The sequence below is a fragment of the Pelecanus crispus genome, chromosome 6 (assembly GCF_030463565.1).
Source record: "Pelecanus crispus isolate bPelCri1 chromosome 6, bPelCri1.pri, whole genome shotgun sequence".
NCBI classification, from domain to species: domain Eukaryota; kingdom Metazoa; phylum Chordata; class Aves; order Pelecaniformes; family Pelecanidae; genus Pelecanus; species Pelecanus crispus.
Genome location: NC_134648.1, coordinates 66,603,815 through 66,623,200, shown reverse-complemented (window position 1 = coordinate 66,623,200; position 19,386 = coordinate 66,603,815). Strand labels below are relative to the sequence as shown.

At 47.4% G+C, this 19,386-nt stretch overlaps 1 protein-coding gene across 1 annotated transcript in view; it reads right to left on the bottom strand.

Annotated features, from left to right (window-relative positions):
- The window catches only part of PRKCH (protein kinase C eta), a 119,295-nt gene that overhangs the window by 78,124 nt on the left and 21,785 nt on the right, over window positions 1-19,386 (bottom strand). Inside the window, exon 2 of the mRNA XM_075711817.1 lies at window positions 13,109-13,172. Within this exon, the coding sequence (XP_075567932.1) occupies window positions 13,109-13,172 (64 nt within the window). The remainder of the gene's footprint in view (window positions 1-13,108; window positions 13,173-19,386) is intronic.

The window sequence follows — 19,386 nt, the reverse complement described above, 5'->3', positions numbered from 1 at the left end:
GGGAAGCACGAGTTCCAAGTTAAACCTATTTTTAACCAGATGCAGTTTAAAGCTATTTTTAAGTAGATGCGCTGGGGACATCCTTCTTTGGGGCTATGTGGCCAGCTTCAGAATTACAATCATCCGCTTTGGTATTGAAACAAGAGTGCCACACAAGGTTTGACAATCAGCTAAATAGGCTTAAAATTCACGCCTTTAAGTTTAAGCAGTGCAACTTTTCCAGCGACACAGGCTTAATGTCTGTCTCAAAGAAGGAGCACCAGGAAAATATTCTTTATGTAACATGAGACAAAATGCACAAAGAAACCAGGATCAACAGCCGGTTGAAATGGGACTATCAAGCAGCTTGTATCCAGAAGGACCCACAGTTTTGCTGCAATTCCGCAAATGGGAACCACACTCCTCAACATGGCAGCCATCCCTAGGACAAAACCTCAAGCCTTCCTCATCAGGGGCACTGCACCTTTCAGTGGGAAAGCAAATTGTAACGCAAAGCGCAACTGGAATCTAGTCAGGAACAAATTAATTGGGAGAGCTAATTAGGTAGGACAAGTTAAACGCTCCCCTTTTTTTGCTGTCGGGGCCTTCGACTGCTGTTGTGCGACGCCTCAGCCCTTCCCCGGTGCCTGCAGGCGCACTGGCCTTGTGCTCACCTGGGAGGATGAGCAACGCCTGCATCACCTCCCTGCAACACCTGGATTCTCCCGGTCGACTGGTCACCCAGCAGCTGCACAGACCCAGCCCAAGTGGTCCTGCCGCATACTCCGCTCTGATTACACAGCCGATCCCCAGTACTCTTTGAGATCTCCATGTGGCAGCTTGCTAATACGTTCTCTAATTGCAACAGCCTTAAAAAGCAGGTTGTTTACCATGTCGCTCTCCCACGCAGATTCCCACACACCATGGGCTGAGCAAGATGCTGCCGCAGCAAAGCATCTGTCAAAAAAAATACATTCGGCCTCTTGTATTCCAAGCATATTGCTACCATGAAGGTATCTGCCAAAAAGCAGCACCTCTTCTCATCAAGACAGTCCCCACCTTGGCAACGCAGCAAGGAAGTACTCAGTCCTCAAGTGCTCGGGCTGGCAATCGCGCTTGGCTTCATTGCACAGCCGTCCTAAAATCCTTCCGCAGATGGCACGGACCATTACTGCTCTGCCACACACCGCACCCCTCCTAGTGCCGGCAGATTATTATTATTTCCCAGAGGGATTTCCCAAGGGCTGCAGGCCAGGAGGCGGCGCATTCAGAAAACACAGCTGTCCCTGACAGCTTCCCATGCAGCTAACACAGCTAGACATGATCTATCCCCCTTCCCCATCTCTTCCCCAGCAGGGTTTTCACTCTGCAATACATATTTCTTCATTTTTAAGATACATTTCTGAGATTTCAAAAGCAGATGTCCCAAAACCATACAAATACAGCTTTAAAAACGCTGGGTGCCACACGGAGAGGGCGTTGCTTGCCTTGGCTCAGCATCTCTTTATACGGAGAGAGGGAAGGGCCCCGCCGGTTTCACCAGCTCCGTGACGGCCACCGGCACCACCAACCAATTTTATTCTTGCAAATGGGTGGCCCTTTCCACCAGGTATAAGAGCAGCAGTAATAAGTAGGTATTCTGCCTCCCCACGGGCTCTCCCATCTCACTCCTCTCGATTAACGAACAAGCAGGGGTGGGCGAGCTGGAAGAAAGTCACCTTCTCCAACAGCTCGTGAAAGACACTTAAAACCTGCACCTCTCTCCATTTTTCTTCCCAGTCCCTCGATGGGGAAGGAACACACAGGGAGGGAATTTGCTTAAGACCAAATGACAGGAGATGAAAGCCAGCCTGCAGTTTGATGCTCGCAACAGCCCTTACACGGATTTAAGCCGTTCTCCCCCCCCATACAGCACCCTGCCTGCCTTCCAGCACTCCCTTCCACATAGTCATTTTCCAGCCGGATCAGCTCCCAAATCTGATTTGCCATGCACCCCACAAACAGCTGCGTTGGCACGATGTGGCGTGTGAAAGCAATCTGGGGAGGAAAATCAGCCGGACTTCGTTGTGCCTTCTGCAGGGTCCGTCAATCTGGGGAGGAAAACCAGCCGGACTTCGTTGTGCCTTCTGCAGGGTCCGTCAATCTGGGGAGGAAAATCAGCCAGACTTCGTTGTGCCTTCTGCAGTGTCCAGGCTCTGCGCTCCTCCTTACAGCACAGCCGAAGCCGTGCGCGCTGCTGGACTCAGCCCTGCGTGCCCACCGCACGGCACACAGGCTGCCTCTATAGCTAAGCTGCGCCGCGAGTTACCATCAGCCCTTTTGGATGCAACATCCGAGCCTTTCTCCAAGGACTTGTTTTTCTCACCTTACCTCACATTCACAAGTGAAATACAGGACCAGAAACAATGCAGGTAAAAATATGTGTAGGACCAGACTGAGGCCCCAGATTCCTCACCCACCACCTAGGTACTCTGAGCTGGGCAGGCTGGAGAAGAAACATCTTTCTGCCTTTGTTCTTGCTGATCTGCAAGTGCGATCTGCAAGTCTGTATCGTGAACATATAGGAAGGACAAATTTTAGACACAAAAATTCAGCATTTCCTGACTTCTGAGAGTTTGGTTTTCTAACATTAGTGATATCCTTCAAATGAAAAGGTTTCTGTTTTTAAGACCATTTCCTAAGTTTTCTAAACAAAGAAAACTATTATTGGAAATAAGTTCATTCAGTGGAACTGGAGCAGCCTTGCCCCTTCACGGTCCTGGTTCACCGGCACGGCTGTAGTCTCAAACACACAGCTCCAGGGAGAGAGAACAGCACTAACAGGGGAATAGTTCACAGAAGAGGACTCTGCTCTGCAGTGCAGATCCAGCACTAGCGACGGACGGACACACTTGCTCAACAAGTCTGACAGCTAGACGGCAGAAAAGAGCTGAGATTCTGGGATTAAAAACTTGGTTCCAGATCCTAGCAAGAAATGGGCTTTGCTGGTCACAACTCTTCTGCTGCAGCCTTTCCTCATCCTCTGCAGCTCCTCTACCATCCATCTGTCCATATTCTCCCCTCCCCACCTTTTGAGCTTCTTTAAGCCTCTTCTTCCTCACAGCTCCTGCCCATACCCACCCATCACCACTCCCCAGACCAGTCTCCTACTTCCTTCTGTCTCTCCTTATATATCTTTGCTGTCCTTCTTCCGGACTCTTAGGGCTCTATTCCTTCTCTGAGTGACTTTTCCCAGTGTTTCCACTGTTCGCTGTCCTTGCCCCCTGTCCCAGCAGACGGGACACGGAGAGTGGGACACATGCTCAGCCAGACCCCCTGCCTTCCTCCCTCCTCTGTGCCACCACCGGGGATCCCCCGCCCGCCCCGCCGCAGCACCCCGGGCCAGCGCTGAGCTCAACCAGAGGACAGATCTGGCCCAAAACCAACCCACGCCCCTGCTCCAGATTTGCTCAGCTCCCCCACTCCAGCCAGTGGTGCAGAACTGGCCCCATGCGAGGCCAGCCCAAGGGAAACCCGAGAGCATCCTTTTCAGATTTACCCTCAATTATGAAACTGCCTCAGTCCTGCATCTGCAACTACCAGCAGTGTCGGCTTTGCCAGGAGGAACAGACACCATGGCGAGAACCTGCTCCGTGCAGGTGGTGTCCACAGCCCTCAAAGCCACGCTGATCTCATGCAGCGTCTCCCAGAAGATCACAAATGGGTAGATTTTCCCAAAGACAGCAGAAGGCAGACAGGGACAGCGGAAGCTCTCCGCCCTCCCACTCTCTCCTCCGCCAAGCTTGAGGTCACCCTAGCAAAACAACATCAGGATCTCTTCGCTCAAAGCTCTGTTTTGATTCAGCATCTCATTCTGGAAGGTAACTGAATCATTTCTGCTGAAGCAGTCCAGAAACAAAAAAACAGCTGGCACTGTGGAGCAGGAAACTCAGCATTTTATGCTGGGCACACTCAGGAACAACCCAAAACAGGGGCGTATAAATTGCAAGCATGAGCATTCGCCTCCAAAAGCATCACTAGAGTACAAGCTCTGCTTCCTACAGCTCCATGCCAGCTTGCCTAAGGCTGAAGACCCCGTTCTGCTTGGCTATGAGTGAGATCTTGCCCCGCTCCAGTGAGGTGCAGGAGTCGACTGCCACAGCATCCACAACACGCAGCAGACTGATGCTGCTGGTCCTTGTGTCTGCAGGGCCAGACCTTTAAGATCATCAAGTCCAACGATTAACCTCACACTACCAAGTCTACCACTAAACCAATTAAGGGTAGAATCTTGTTACCTCGTGCGTCCTCTCACGCCAGCAGGCCCAGCAGATCCGCTCGCACACCGAGCCCAGCACTGCCCCACACCACAGCCAGGTGACAGGGACTTCTGGACACCTGACAGACTGGGCTGCCAGACACCCCGACACAAGGAAAACCCTTGCTTGTGGTGATACCACCTAAATTAGGAGTCTCCTCCAGCAGCCAGAGTTGACAGACCTGGCTATTAAATGGGACACAGCCTAATTTAGTAGTCAGTGGAGGTGAGGTTAAAAAGCAACGGTATGGTTTTGTTAGTATTTTTTTCCTCCAGTTTCTGCTACAGATTTACAGCATGACCCTAAGTAAATTACTGGGGCTTTTGGACAGCCATTCACCTATTTCATCAGTCAGGCACCTTCCAAATTGTGGGCCTGAATTCTGAAGGTACCTGACTGATGAAATGTGTGCTGGTGTGTGGGGCACCCCCCCTTCATCCCAGTCCAGGGCATCGTCCAGGTGGCCCTTGACCGCAATGGGCGCAGAGGGAGATGGCCATGAAACAGCATCCCCCAGCCCAGGGCACAGCAGCCGGGGTACAGGGCTGCTGCCATCATCCCTGGCCACAGGATCACAGCCCCGACCTCCAGCGGCTTCGTGCTCTGCTCCTGCCAGCCCACATTTGCCACCCGGCTTCGCCGCAGCACAACCACCCGCTCCAGCACAGCGCTGTCCTCAAAGGCCAAGTAGATGGATTTAAGCTCCTCTGGGAACCACCGTCGCTTCTTCCAGGAATCACATTAAAGCAAAATTCTCTGTTCCTAGTTACAGCCAGGAACACCGAAATCTCAGAGCAGATTGCAAGTTTGCATATTTATATCTAGGTTTCAGAGCCCAGACAAAACACAGCCCACTGAGGAAGTAAAGTTAACCCTGATATTGCTGTTTGTTGCATGTCTAGATATCTAAGCAGTTGGCAGATTTTGGCAAGTCATGAATTACTGCCGAAAACCTCTTAGCGTTAGACATACTGCAATAGCTGTGGAGCTCAAATGGATCATTTTCCAAGAAATAAAGGTGGTCTTGTGGATATGCAGCAAGCTAGGGTGCTGTTCACCTCCTGGCATTAGAGCCCTTCCATAATGCTGAGCAAAGCACATCATTTCCCCGGGCCTAGATCTTTCAGCTATCAGGAATAAACAGTTTTGGGGTGGGTTTTTTCCCCTGTTGAAATCCTTTTTTCATGTGAAAATTCAGAATTTACCAAACTTGCTTTTTTTTTTTAAATGGAGGAGAGGCATATGTGATATATAATAGTGCCACGGTGCAAAAATACTTGGGTTCTCTCTTCAATATTTAAATGTGAAATGCAATAAGTAAATTTTGAAGGCTTCACTTTAAAAAAAATTGTTCACGCTATCCTCCCACCATAAACAGTAATAATTATTCATTATCCCCAGGTTCATCCACTTCGTCTAATTTCCAAGGCTGGGCTGTCTCTCATTACAGTGACCCCTTCTCATGCTACTGTCATCTTGAACAGGACAAGTGAAAGGCAGCGCTTGGGAAGATGCAGTACAGCCCCTTCTCCTAATGGCAACTCGTAGCCCAAAGGACATTTCTCAGAATGCCCAAAGGCTCCTCCCTGTGAAAAGGATCTCCAAGACATTCTTCACGGTCTCTCTGACTTTGAAATTCTCTCCTGAGATCTTCAGTGTTGCCGAGAAGGTTTGACATCCTTGTGCTTAACTCACAGAAGCTTCGTGACAAGGATAGAGCTGCTCTTGCTCCTGCTGACTTGGCTGACATCTCCGCTGGAGTGCAGGGTTGCAGAGTCTGACCTCCAGGAGAGCAATACATGCTCAGGACTTCAAGACAGGCCTCTGGAATTGCCTTTTACTTTTTAACCCGATCAACATCTTCCAGCAAAGTTGGGGATCCACTGAAGTTCACCTGCCTCCCACACAGAGATGTGCAGCATCTGTGGACGACATTCCTGGTCTCTGCAAGGGCCCAGTCTTCTCCAGAGTGTACTTAGGCTGGATTTTCTCACCCATGGGACTCGACATTGTTCTGACCCAGTTCCATCTCAAAATGCAGAGTTGAACCAACATGGAGTGCACCTGGAAATCCCTTGACTGCAGCATGCACATATGTGACAAGCGTCAAACACTGGAAAAAGTGTAGACATTGGAAAAAAATACAGGGATATAGAAAAAGACATGTCCTGCTGCTCTCTGCCACATAAGACTTTGGGCTAGACATTAAAGACCTCCATATTCTCAGACTGTGAGCAAAAGATAGCAAAATTTTCTTTATCCTGTTCTGCATTGATATGCCTATTTAGATCAGGAGGTTCTCTGGACAGTGTCTACTACATGTCTAACTGGACTCCGGGCAGCGTCTACCACAAAACTCTCCTGCTTGGGCTTGTAACCCGAAACAGAGAGCCCAACTAGCCAGGGGCTGAGAACAGGGCATTTTTCATTCCTGGGTCCTAGTTTCCAATAGTCATTCCCTTGACGTTAAAAAAAATGGGCTGAAAACAATCACTATTGCAGTTTACAGAGGACCGGTAAACATTTTTCTCCCTCTTCTGCAAGAAACTAATAATGTACCTGCAACAGAGGTTTTGAGGGGCTGAGGAGCTACATCACAGTACAGAGCAAGGACCTTCTGAGCACAATGCCTGTGTACTATTTGAGACTTTAAGGCTGCAGATCTTTACTGGTGCCTCTCTGAGGAAAAGTATTTCGTAAGACAAAAACCACTTCATGTTAGAAAAATGTATTCTAAGAAAAACGACAGCAAAAGACTAAGAGTCTTTGTGCTTGAGAACAAACCATCTCAGACACGTGATGTGACAGTTGCGAACTAAAGAACCATTTCCTGCTCTAGAGGCAGGTTCAAGCTTCCTTGCTGCTGCAAAGCCTACCAACATTAAATATTTAGCAGTAGGTGCTATATCTGCTCTACCAAGTCACTTGGCTTTTCAATATTCTCATTGTTCTATTTCTTGCCCAGAACTCAAATTTGTCTTTCCTGACACTAACAGAAAAGAAACAACCATTACTTACCTCACAACGAGGAAATTAAAATTGAGCTTCAAGCCAGAATTATCACTTTGAGTGACAACGTAAAAAAAAAAAAAAAAAAAGGCAAATTGCAAGAGTTCGAAGCACTAAAATAGAAGCACTTTATTTTCCTACAGGGCTTGCTTCATTCATTAACTCAGTCAAATAATTACTTTGTATTAATTTCATTAGCTTTGCTCAAAATTAAAAAGAGCAAATAGCAAGAGAGGTGGCAAACTGAGGGCACAGCAACACACCTTGCATGCAAAGCTGCAAGGGGACTCAGCTTGCTCTGGACTCTAGTATTGCAAGGGGGAGACGTTCATGCCATCCTTCAGGCGCATACCTGGGGCCTCCTGGTGTCCAGTCTGGCCTTGCTGCAGCGAAACTCCCTGACCCATGCACAGTCACCTGCTCTTGAGTATCTCTACTAACTTCCCATAGGTGTCCAGAAGCACCGACAACACAAGTAATTCACCTACACTCATTGCAAGGCTTTTTATTTCAAATCAATCACCCCTTGCCTAAGAAGAAAGTAATTTGTGGCTTGCCCTTTCACAGCTGAAACCAGCATTCAGTAGCAAAGAGAGACAAGCAGTGGAGATCAGGTCTGAATTCATGCCACCAACACTGACTGTGCAACACCCAACGGGGCACTCTAATTGCATCAGAGTCACTTGCTACGAACAACGCAAGCCCCAAAGACAGAGCCTCCTCAGAGGCACCAGGTCACCTTCAACCAGAGCCAGGAGGACCTAGATGACACCCCAGGAGAGCACGGAGAAACTGTGCTCGGGCACACCGCACTGGAGAACCGCAACAGCCCCCAGTCAATGGCGTCTTCCTGCAAGGGTGCTCCCAGGTGCTTTCCAGGAGGGGGGAGGAACAAGTCCCTACTCAGAAGCTGCCCACCTGGAAATGGTTATGGCCAAGGTTAGGAGAAGAGGAACAACATTAGGGACCCTTACGCCCTAAGCAGCACTACGTGTTTTAGAGAGCAATAAAGCAGAAATTTTCCTTTAAAGGAGGCTTAAAACAGAGTTGAGATCTTGTGGATTATCTCAGAGATCCTGGCACACACATGGGTCGTCACAGGGAGGGAAGCAGGACACTAACGTGGTCCTTGGGGCTGGGCAGAGCTGAACTGCCTTCTGAAGGCTACAGCTTTGCTTGGTCCCACGCACAGCACGCTGTGCCCTGCTCCCATCCCCAGCTCCTCAGCTGACAACGTGCCTCACGCCCATGGATGAGGCAAGTCCATGGCAAAGCCAGAGCTCTCAGAGAAGCCACTTTCGTTATTTTAAAAGGAGAAAGGGGCAAGGAGACACAAAGAGAGAGACCTAAGAAATGTTAATGACACCATCAGAGGGAAAAGAAAAAAAAAAAAAATAGCCAGAGTAAAAAGAATAAGGAAATTTAAAAACAAATCATAATTTTGATGACTTGAAAAAAAAATCCCATTATCAGGCAGGTTAAATAAAGAAACCCCAGGAATGATTAAATAAAATTCTTCAAGGGAGGGAGGTGGGGGGGGGGGGGGGGGGGAATCAATTCCTAAGCAATGCCTGAAGTTTGGCAGGCAGAAGTCAGTCCTCACCTTCTCTATAAAACAGCCTGGAGTGAAACAGGGCTTGGGTGAGTGAGGGAGACGGCTGGAGGAGAGGGTGCTTCCCCCACCCCAGCCGGGTGCCGGGGCCACCAGGACCCAGCAGAGACACGGTCATGCTTGGAGAGGTAATCTCCTCCTGAGGTAAGGAGATTTTCATTTTAATTTTGCACTGGTCACTTTACACAGGAAATGTCAGCTGAATGAAGGGAGTTAATATAATCAGATACAGCTTAGCACAGCAACAAATACATCCAGCAGAGAAAATAGAGATAGACAGGGATAATTTCACTAGACCTCCCTCGCTTCCTATTGCTCTGTTCCTTTCTCTTCCTGAAAAATTACACGTTTTTTTAACACATGAAACAGGCATATTTCCCTGCCTCAAAACAGCCGGTTAACACTGATGGACAGAAGAGCCCTGTGGGAACCTACAAAGGACTAACCTCCTTCCAGCTGTGTTTTCCATACTGCCCTCATCCCGATGGAACACGAACGCTTCTGCTGGACATGCTGCGCCCCTCGCAGCAGTGCCACCCTTCTTCCCCATCGCCACCATAGGTGAAGCAGAACCAAATTAAACTTTTGATCAAAAGAACTTTTGATCAAACAAAAAAAAACCCCAAACCCAAAACCCAACCGCTCCTGAAGCTAAAGAAAGTACATGCTGCCAACACCACCAGGACTGCCTATTTTGGGTAAGCTTTCTAGGACAACAAAATAATTCAGTCTCAGGTGGACCTAACATCCCAGGCTTCTTTGTTTGCTTGGTTTTCGGGGTCTTTTTTCCTTCTTCTCCCCATCTCCCCTCTCTTTAGCCACTTTTTGGGCTTTTACTTTACTGGAGTTAGACGATTGTGGCTGAGACCCTGAATTTGGCTGTTTCCATAAACAAAACAACTAGCTTGGCATAAAACCTCTCTGAGATGAATCACGTGTCGGCAGCATGAGGACCAGCAGTAGGCACTGACTCTTGCTTAGTGGAGCTCTCAGAGGCTTTTCAAGGGAAGATGCTCCCCACAGTTCAGACTGACTCCACTACATTATCCTTTTGTCCCCATGGCCTACTGAAAATGGTGAGGCAAGAGCTGCTAAAAAAAACTTGTGGGTGGCTTGAGTTGGTCTACAGACACTGCCGTGTTTCTCTTTTCACCTGCTAGAGTCTGGCTTGTTTTGCAGCACCGCGTCACCATTGCTGGATCCTTTTCAGAGCAGGAAACGCATCGAGTTGCACACTTAACCATTTATAAGTCACAAGAAAATGATCAAAAGTACTAAACATCATATTGCTTGAAACTCCACACGGGCCTACGTTCTACCCTGACAGGGTCTAATGCGAACTAACATTGGGTTTTCTGTGTACCCATAGATACCACAGCCTTCGAGCGGTCTCTGACACGTTAGCCATAACTAGCAGTGAGGATGGGGTAGCGGCTGCCCTCCAGATGAGGGCAAACAAGTGGGAAGCCCCTTTTTGTGTTTCAAGTTGTGAGTTATTCTCAGACTTCTTTCCAAAAACTTAGATTTCAGATACAATTCTGAGCCTTCGCATTTCCAGGAAAAAAATGAGAGGGAAAAATAGAATAAAACATGATGTTATGAGAAAGATCTCACCATTTTTCAGAAGGAAACCCCTCCCTGACAGATGCCTCCACTATGCAACGATTAGCCCTGGATTATGCCTATTCTTGGAAACTCCAGATGTGACCACATATGGGACTAACCAGTCAAGAAAAGCCCCAAGAGCCACCTTTGACCTTCCCATTCTGTAAGCCCACACATCCTCAGTAATGACAGAGGAAAGAGAAGTAAACTATTTCCAACATTTCCCATTTTCCTCAGAAAGCAGTAGCGGTACAAACATTTGAGTTCTCCATCTCTCGTCTTCGAGACCTTGTTAGCAACATGCTTTAATAGCTTGGCCACCAGCATGAGTTTGAACCACACTTTGGATTTCTGCTCAAGCCCACCATCCCTGTTCAACCCTGCTTTAAATGGCCAAACGTGACAGGCTTGTGTGTGGATACAAACTGGTGCGCTGGTCAGCAAAAGCCCTCTAGTTTCTTGATCTCAATACAACTCTCTCTCCCTCATCGGTTGTATCATAGGCAATTAAAGCCAATTTCTAATGTTCTTTTCACCCCTATTTCTGCCTAAGAGCCATTGCCTTGGACCTGCAAAGAAGTCCTCCACATCTCCCTAGCATACCTTTGCATTCTCCGTGTTCTCTGGTTACAAACAGAAAGCTTTTCCCAAATTAACTGGAAAAAGTAATCTTTGTGTCTCCCTGTCAAAGCACAGTTGCAGGGAGCATCTCCCTAGAGGAGAAAGGGTAAATAATCTGTTAACATTTTATGCACGGATAAATGTGACAGCAGTTCCCAGACCCCAGAGTCAAGACCTGGGCAGAGTCAAACATGCATTGCTACTTGACAGATAAAGAACTGAAAGTTGCAGTGACGCTATGTGGCCTGCCCAGCTTTACATGGAAAGTGAACTTCACTGGAAAAGTGAATTCTGGTCCTCTGACCTGTTGCAGTGCCAGGGTGTGATACTCCTCATCTTCTCCATCACTCCAAGACCATACACTTCCTTAGGATTCAAAGCCAGCCAGGCTTTCTATTCATGTCTCCCTCCTAACACACCTCCTGCAAGCAGGATTACACCCTGCCCACGGTCCCCAGGAGTAAGAGCAGCCCCAGCTGCAACTGGGAAGGATGTCTGCAAACCCTGCCACCGCTTCCACGCCACAGGGCTAGGGGTCCAGAGGAGGAGGAGGAGGAGGAGGACACCGTCTCCCTGCAAACCCTTGCTGGGCCCTCAGGTGTGGCTCAGCCGATTACAGACTGGATTGGGCTCAAAGGCCACAGTTATCCTGCCAGGAGCGGAGCGTTCCTGGGGTATAAACCACCCAAAGAAAACCAAAAGCTTCACCAGCTCCTCTGATGCAGCAGCTCCCCATCAAGCAGCTGCCCGGGCCCCAGCACACATCAGGCTGCCGGCTCAGAGCAAGACAGCTCCCCAAAACCCTCCAAGCAAAGTACAAGCTTGCATTCAAACCTGCATTTGAAAAACAAAGGCAGAGGCTTTGGCAGGCCTGGGCACCCAGCCCAAGGTGTGAGCTGGGGGAACTGCTAGGCAGAAGAGCAGAGCTCCCGCGTAATCCTCGAAGCAAGCACCCTTCCAGCTTGCACCCTCCTCGCATCCAAGACGGAGCGTGGCGGGGTGGGCTGCCCGTGCCGCAGCCCCCAGCACAGACTTCGTGCTGAGCAATCAGTTTCTGGGGCAGAACAAGAGAAAGCATTAAAAATCCAGCTCTCCCAGGCTGCAGGTAACAGACAGCAGAGCAGTTCCTGCCTTGATTCTTGGCTTCTGTACAGAAAACACTCCCAAACAAATGCAGTTTGGTGTCACAGCTAAAACAAATAAGAACCATGGTGTAGGCCTGAAGAAAATAACCTTTTTCTGAACTCCATCCCAGATTTCCTGGGTTCCTCCAGCAGAGCTGACATCCACACTCAAACAAAAGCAGTTTGGTGTCACAGCTAAAACAAATAAGAACCATGGTGTAGGTCTGAAGAAAATAACCTTTTTCTGAACCCCATCCCAGATTTCCTGGGTTCCTCCAGCAGAGCTGACATCCACACTCACAGCTGGTATCACAGTAAATAATAGGGAAATTAAAAACATCATACTATAAGAGATCGTTACAGAAAAAAATCTGCCCGATACCTTTTCAGGGCAGCTGTCGCACTAAACAACTCCTAAGTTTCCTGTGCAAAGTGAACTCGGAAAACAGAAATGCACATGAAGTAGATGGGAATCACTACGGAATAAAAAATCACCCAGATGTTTTAAACATGTTCTACATGCTCCTGAGCTTGCCCTTCAAGAGGCACCCAGGTGAAAAGTACGAGTGACAAAAACAACCTGTTCAAAGGACAACTTCAGATAAATAAACCAGATCAAGCACAAATCGGCTCCCTGGGTCCGAGATCAGACGAGCAGCAGAGCAGAGGGCACGCACAGTGTAACCCGTTACGAAGAGCCCCTTCCAGATTCCTCCCATCGCTCAAGAAATCTCCAGCGCACAACAGCACGTGGCCCGTGTGAAGAATGTCACCCGCTTATATACTGCTTGGTAACTGATGGCAAGAGCATATACCAGAGTCCAGCTCTTAACGGAAACAAGCCAAAATAATTCCCTTACCTTCCGTGAAGCTGCCTGTAAGAGTTATGACGACAAACACTTTGCCTTCTGGCTCCAAATCCACCTGAAAAAGTAAAGGAAACGTCAGAAGATTGTTCTTCAAGGCAAAGACTCTTCTCAGGATTTTGCATGATAAATCTTGCCAACATTTGGTAATATTTGAAGCTCTCTATATATTCTCATGCACACCCTTAATTTTACAAAAAAAACAAGCATCCATGGCTCAAATTGTTCAACATTCAGGGCTCCATAAAAAAATAAGGAACTTGATTCATTCTTTTTCCTAGAAGTGCTGAACAATCTCCACCTTGCTAGAGGAAACAGAGATTAAAGAAAAAAAATATATATGTGGTTAATAATGTTCCAATTGTAGGATAAATGAAGCGGGAGTAACACTAAACACATGCAGTTCTCTGAAAAGAACCATGCATATCTGTTTGGTGAATTATATGGATATTTCCTCCCTATTACATCTTACCCCATTGAAATTGTTTCAGTCTCTCAAAATACCATCAGTGCTGGGGTAAATGCTGATTTTTTACATAAATCACCTTTTGGCCTTAAACCAGAGAAAATAGGAAACTGTTAGTGCTGTTACCTAAGGACTTATTGTTGTTTAGTCTTAATTAGATAGAGATACAGAATATAATTTTAGGGATCAGAGATTCAATCCAAGTATCAGTCAACCTGTATTTATTTTTTGGTGAGTAGATTTTTCATTTTTAGTTACATTTTTGAATAAGGTCTTGCTTTTTTTTTTTTTTTTTTTTGTTCACCAGCTAGTTTATAGCAAAAATCATAGCTAAGGATCCCTGAAGTTCAAATCAGGCTGTCACACAGAAATCTCATTTTAAAAAAAAAAAAAAAAAAAGGCCCGCACCCCCCCAAATTGCAAGGGTAAAATTAGCAAAGCGGAGCTTAACACCTCATGGGTATCGACAATTTGTGCAGAATAGAAATTCTGAAAATAGAGCGCTCTGGAGGAATGGCTAAACGTGACTGTTCAAACCCTCTCTGCTCTTGCACAGCCACCTTTCCTCGGTCTGGCAGAAATAGAAGCAAGTCTTCTACGTCAGCAGCACCAAGTTTAATCACAGAGGTGCCCAGAATTTAATACACCCTGGTGTGCACACCGTGGAGCAGAAAAATATTTCCCAGTCCTGCAAGAAAGGATGATGAGCCCAGGCTCCCTCTTTTTTCTCGGGTACCACACGATGCATCCTGCCAACACTTTGATTCCTCTCCAGCGTTAACACATATCACATCATTCAAATAAACCTCTAACCATAAGCCTAAGCTCCCAGAGCAATGGTGCATGGACCACCAGTAATCCAGACAACACTTGCCCGTGGTTGCAAAACCCTGCCATACACCAACTGGTCCTTTTAATGGAATAGCATTAAGATATAGGTAAAGGAGAAAGTTGAACTTTAGGTATCCAACAGAGGAGCCAACCAGCCATGCTGCAAATGGACAGAAAGTATCTGCATGGCTATACATGGGGGAAGAATGTGTCTAAGACAGACTGACTCTGCAGTGTTGAGGTATAGCTGCGCTTTCTGCTGGCACCTCCGCTCCTAGGGATGCTACCTGCAGCTTCACTAACACGAGCCAAGAGAAAACAATCTTCTGGGGTAAGTGAGGGGGAAGCAGAGACAGCACACACCATCACCGTATGTTTCCCCAGCCTACAATTTGTTGCAGAAGTAGGGAAATTGTTTTTTAAACTATTGGGAATTTGTTAGGATCAGCAAATATTTTCAGAGAAAAGACGGGAGAACGTCCTATTCACACGACTCCAGCTACAGTCCAGAAGCGACACATCTCTATCAATGGGATACAAAACAGGGAAGCTAGAACTGCTTGGGAAAATCCTATCAAAATGTTGATTTTACGGACATTGTATTTTCGACTTTTAAAAAAAAATATCAATCTCACAGGGAAAATTTAAATTAAATATTTAGCTTGGACTCAATATTAATTTTCATGTTTGCTTGGGCTTCTTATTACACTGGCTTTAGGAAGCTGTTTCAATAGCCCTCTGTCTTCGTTAATATCATAGAATCATAGAATCCTTTGGGTTGGAAGGGACCTTGAGAGATCATCGAGCCCAACCCCCCTGCAGTAAGCAGGGATTGAACCTGTGTGGCCTTGGCGTTATTAGCACCATGTTCTAACCAACTGAGCTAACCCGGCTGGTCATGGAAGACATTCCCCAAATAAACTTCAACTCCAGCAATATCATGTGTCATTTTTGCCTAAATTTCAGTTCACTGGAGAGCAGCTTTGTAAAGAAATGTTTTTTTCAAAAATATATAATATCTGTAAGAGATATACGTATACAGTCACCTAGACTGATTTACGGGATATCAAGAATTCCGATTTTATGGGAAAATTCTTACTTACTTAGCTTTCCAAAATTACTCTTCAGTGCTTGTAATTTTACTGCCAGTGTCCATATACAGCAGTATGACAGACTCCTGCTTTCACATTCACAAAGAGGATCCTTCTTCCCTTCTTCTGACATACATGGTCTCCAGTGGGATACGGAGCAAATCCTGCACTCCTTGTTTAGTCTTAAAAGCAAAGGCTTGTCAAGACACAAGCAGCTGGGCTGAGACCAGGAGATGCAACAAAAGCATCATCCACCTTCAACACAGGGCACAAACAAAAATTGGTCCAAACTCCGTGGCACACCTTGCTCTTCATCACTGCAAATGGGATTCCTCCGTCCAGGGTAGCAGAGTCTTACAAGACAGCAACAAAATAATTCTGAAAGTAATAGCAGGGGATTTATGAGAGTTATAAGCCAATCTCTCTCCCCTCCAGACTCCAAGATCAAAGACCAGTCAAATTCCCTACACTGACGAAGCAGCCGTGCTCGTACTATACCGCAGTTCAAGAGCACTCAGCAAAGAGGATCTAGCTACACTCAAGATCTTCTCACGGCACACGTTAGCAGGATCTAATGAAAAATTACAGCTGAAAGGCTCCAATATGAGGACTGAAGCCCCAGCATGCCACGAGCTGCCGAAACTTTGGCACACCGGCACCCCACTGGATGCAGGACCGACAGTGAAATCTTGTGCCATACAAGAGGTTAAACCAGACAGTCTTAAGAGTTTCTCTGGTCTTAAATTGATAGCAACAGCAACAACAAAAGATAAGACACAATGAAATTAAATAATTAAAATTAAGCGACCACTGGTGAAACTCTCATTTCTGGACCTGCTGTGATCTCCTTTAAAGATGAAATTTGACCAGCTAAGTAGCAGCCAACACAGCATCTGAGATCAACTCCCAGATACGCGGAACACGCCTAAAACAGAAAATAATCTCCAGCCTAGAAAACTGAAATGAAAACGTCTGGCCGCAGGCCTGCCCTCCCATGAGCCTGCCCGAGACCGGACGACCGAGCAGCTCCCGGGAGCAGCTCCCACCCGAGGGGACACCCTTCCTCTCGCCATCGCGCAGACCCCCCGTAGCACGGCCACGCGGCGTGGCGGGGCCCCGTGCTGGCAGCAGGTAACTCCCGTGAGCTCCTCACGCGTGCTGGACCACAACCCGCGATGCCCACGGCTAGCGGCTTGCTAGGGCCCAGGCCCCGGGGCTAACCTTTGCCCATCCTTGCAGCATGGTTCCCCATGTTCCTGCCCCTGCTTTACGCCTTCATTACTGCCTTCACGCTTTGCGGTGCGGGTACAGAAATAGCGCACGCTTCGGGGTAACTTTATTGACCCAGCAAGCAACTGCAGACACATTTGGGCATGCAGAAATACGCCCATAACTGTCTGAAACCAGATGCCCACAAATGAGGCGTGTGGTACCCTACTTCTCCCCCAAAAGGAGGAACTCCTAATATAAGCCCTCCTTCAATCTCCTCAGTCACTAAAGAACTTCTGTCACTAGCACCTACTTTCACAGACCGAGAGGACTTCTCACTGTGCTCTGTTATTTAATAAGACTCGAGCACTTCAAAAGGAAGCAGCTGCCAAAGGACCGGCCCTCCAGCCATGGAAGGGATAACCCTATCTAGCGACGGCTGGCTGGCGGCCCAGGCGCTGACTGCGCGCCGGCAGGGCTCCGGCGATGTCGGTACCTCCCAGCGCTGGTCAACACCCTTGGGTCCGGCCTCGCAACAGCAGTGTGGGTGTAACACAAGCACCACACATACGCCAAGTTTTGCTTCTCACTTCTTTGCTTTCTTTTCTTCCCAGCACTGACCGTGGCTGCTTAAAGGCAAAAAACTATGTTTTTATAGAGAAGCAGGGGCCACGGTATCACTCCTGACAGAATTATTAAAGTCCAAAGCAGACCATGCCATCAGTTTGGGTCAACAGTGCAGCTGATGCTGATCTTCTTTCTCCAACAAAGCAGGAGAGGCTTGGAGAAACGCAACAGCCTGAAGGCAGCACAGATGATGCTCAGGGGGAACTCCTATATCGTAATACAGGAGATAAGGGATACAGGAATGTAACCATCTGTATGTATTCAACAACAGTATTCAAAGAGTAATAAGTACAGAGTAAAGTTTCCTAATGCCAACATCGATTTGGCACAGGATAAGTTCTTTTAGGGAATCGCAGAATTCTGCCTGGAAGGTTTAGTATCAAAGCAGGAGATGCACAGCAGTGGGAAAAGCCCTGTTGTATTGGGAGAAGCAAAGGAGAAGTCTGAATTTTTATGCATGCATGATATTGCGAATGCTTTGTGAGGTACACTGATCTCCGAATAAATCAAACTAAACTGGTGGCGTGCGGCATCACACCATTGGCATGCATAGCCGTAAACAGTAATCACCCTCCTCTCTCTCCGGTGCTTTCATGCTCAGCCTGGTCCCCCAGAAAACAACTTGGAGGAAAAACATTGACTTTCTGGCTGTTTTGGAGGTAACCGGGAGAGGAAAGTGTGCTTATCAGTGTAGTAAAGCCTTTAATCGCCGCTCTCTTCTAGTTCAAGGAAATGGAAGACAGCACGTTCCTCCACAGCACAAAGGGTGGATAAGATCGACTGCGGGAGCTCAGGAACCCCCTCTGTGTCTGCAAGAACAACACACGATTTTGGCCCAGAGCTAGGCATACACTTTTAACTTCTGCTGAACTTCACAGCCATACCTAAGAGAGAACAAGCGCTGGAGGATTTTGGCAAGCGAGCTGGAAATGAGCAGGTAAGGACTGACGAGTTCACCTGCGGTTTCATTACGCTTCCATCGTGCGACGCAACACTTTGGCAACGAGGCTGAACACAGGACTGAGGAGGACTTCACTCCTAATTCAAACCACTCACACGGTGCCCCATGCCTGAACTTGCTGAGATCGCGCAGCTCCACGTGACTTCAAAGGGAGCTGCAAGGGATCGGTTTCCCACAAGGAGGGGCCCCAGTCAACCATCTCACACACCTTCTCCAGAAAAGGACTGTACTAAGGTTGTTCCCGACAACTAGGCAGGTGTTATTTACGCCCCTTCTCTGCGTTACAACAAAAAAAAAAAAAAAAAAGCTAGTTCGGGAGTGAACAGATGCAGGGAGACCGAAACAGGACTCCTTAATCATATGCCTTCACACATATAATAAAAACTGGTCACGCGTGATTCATCAATGGAAGAGGTTTGGAAAACAAATTCAGAAGGAGGGTAATCTCTCAGGCAACATATCAACACCCAGCCGAAGCATCCACTGAACTCGAAGAGCAGGTATAGTCAGTCAGCCTCCGAGAGAGCCTGGCATGCCTCCGTGAAAAACTCACCGCGGATGGGAAGAGGCAGATCCGAAGGGTGGGTGGCTGCCTGCCTGCGAGTCGCTCCCTCTCCAAAATGGAGACAAGGTCGACCTCCAGGATGAAGAGACATCTTCAACACTGCATCTGGCACGAGCATTAATTCTTGCAAACACAAGATCAGAGTATTTTTTTCCTCCCCTTCCCACAACAGATAGCCCGCTCTGGGAAGACGGATCTGAAGTACACTGAAATCAGTGGGAATCTTTTTACTGCCTTTGGATCAGACACAAAAGACGACTGCATTTACCCTGGAGCCCAGAACATCCTTTCTCCCATTGCTGCTCCGTCCTTTCTTCCCCACAGGCACAATTAGTAAATATCCTAGAAGTACAACCTTTTTCTAAGCCATGTCAATGCTGACGTGGCTTCAAAAACAGAACAAGCCAGACACTTGCAGTGAATAAAGCAAATATAAAAGCTACCTGGGGACTTAATTAGCTTAATTAAACAAGTAGCTGTATCTTTTGACTTCCTACACAATTTTTAAATTTAATTAACAGA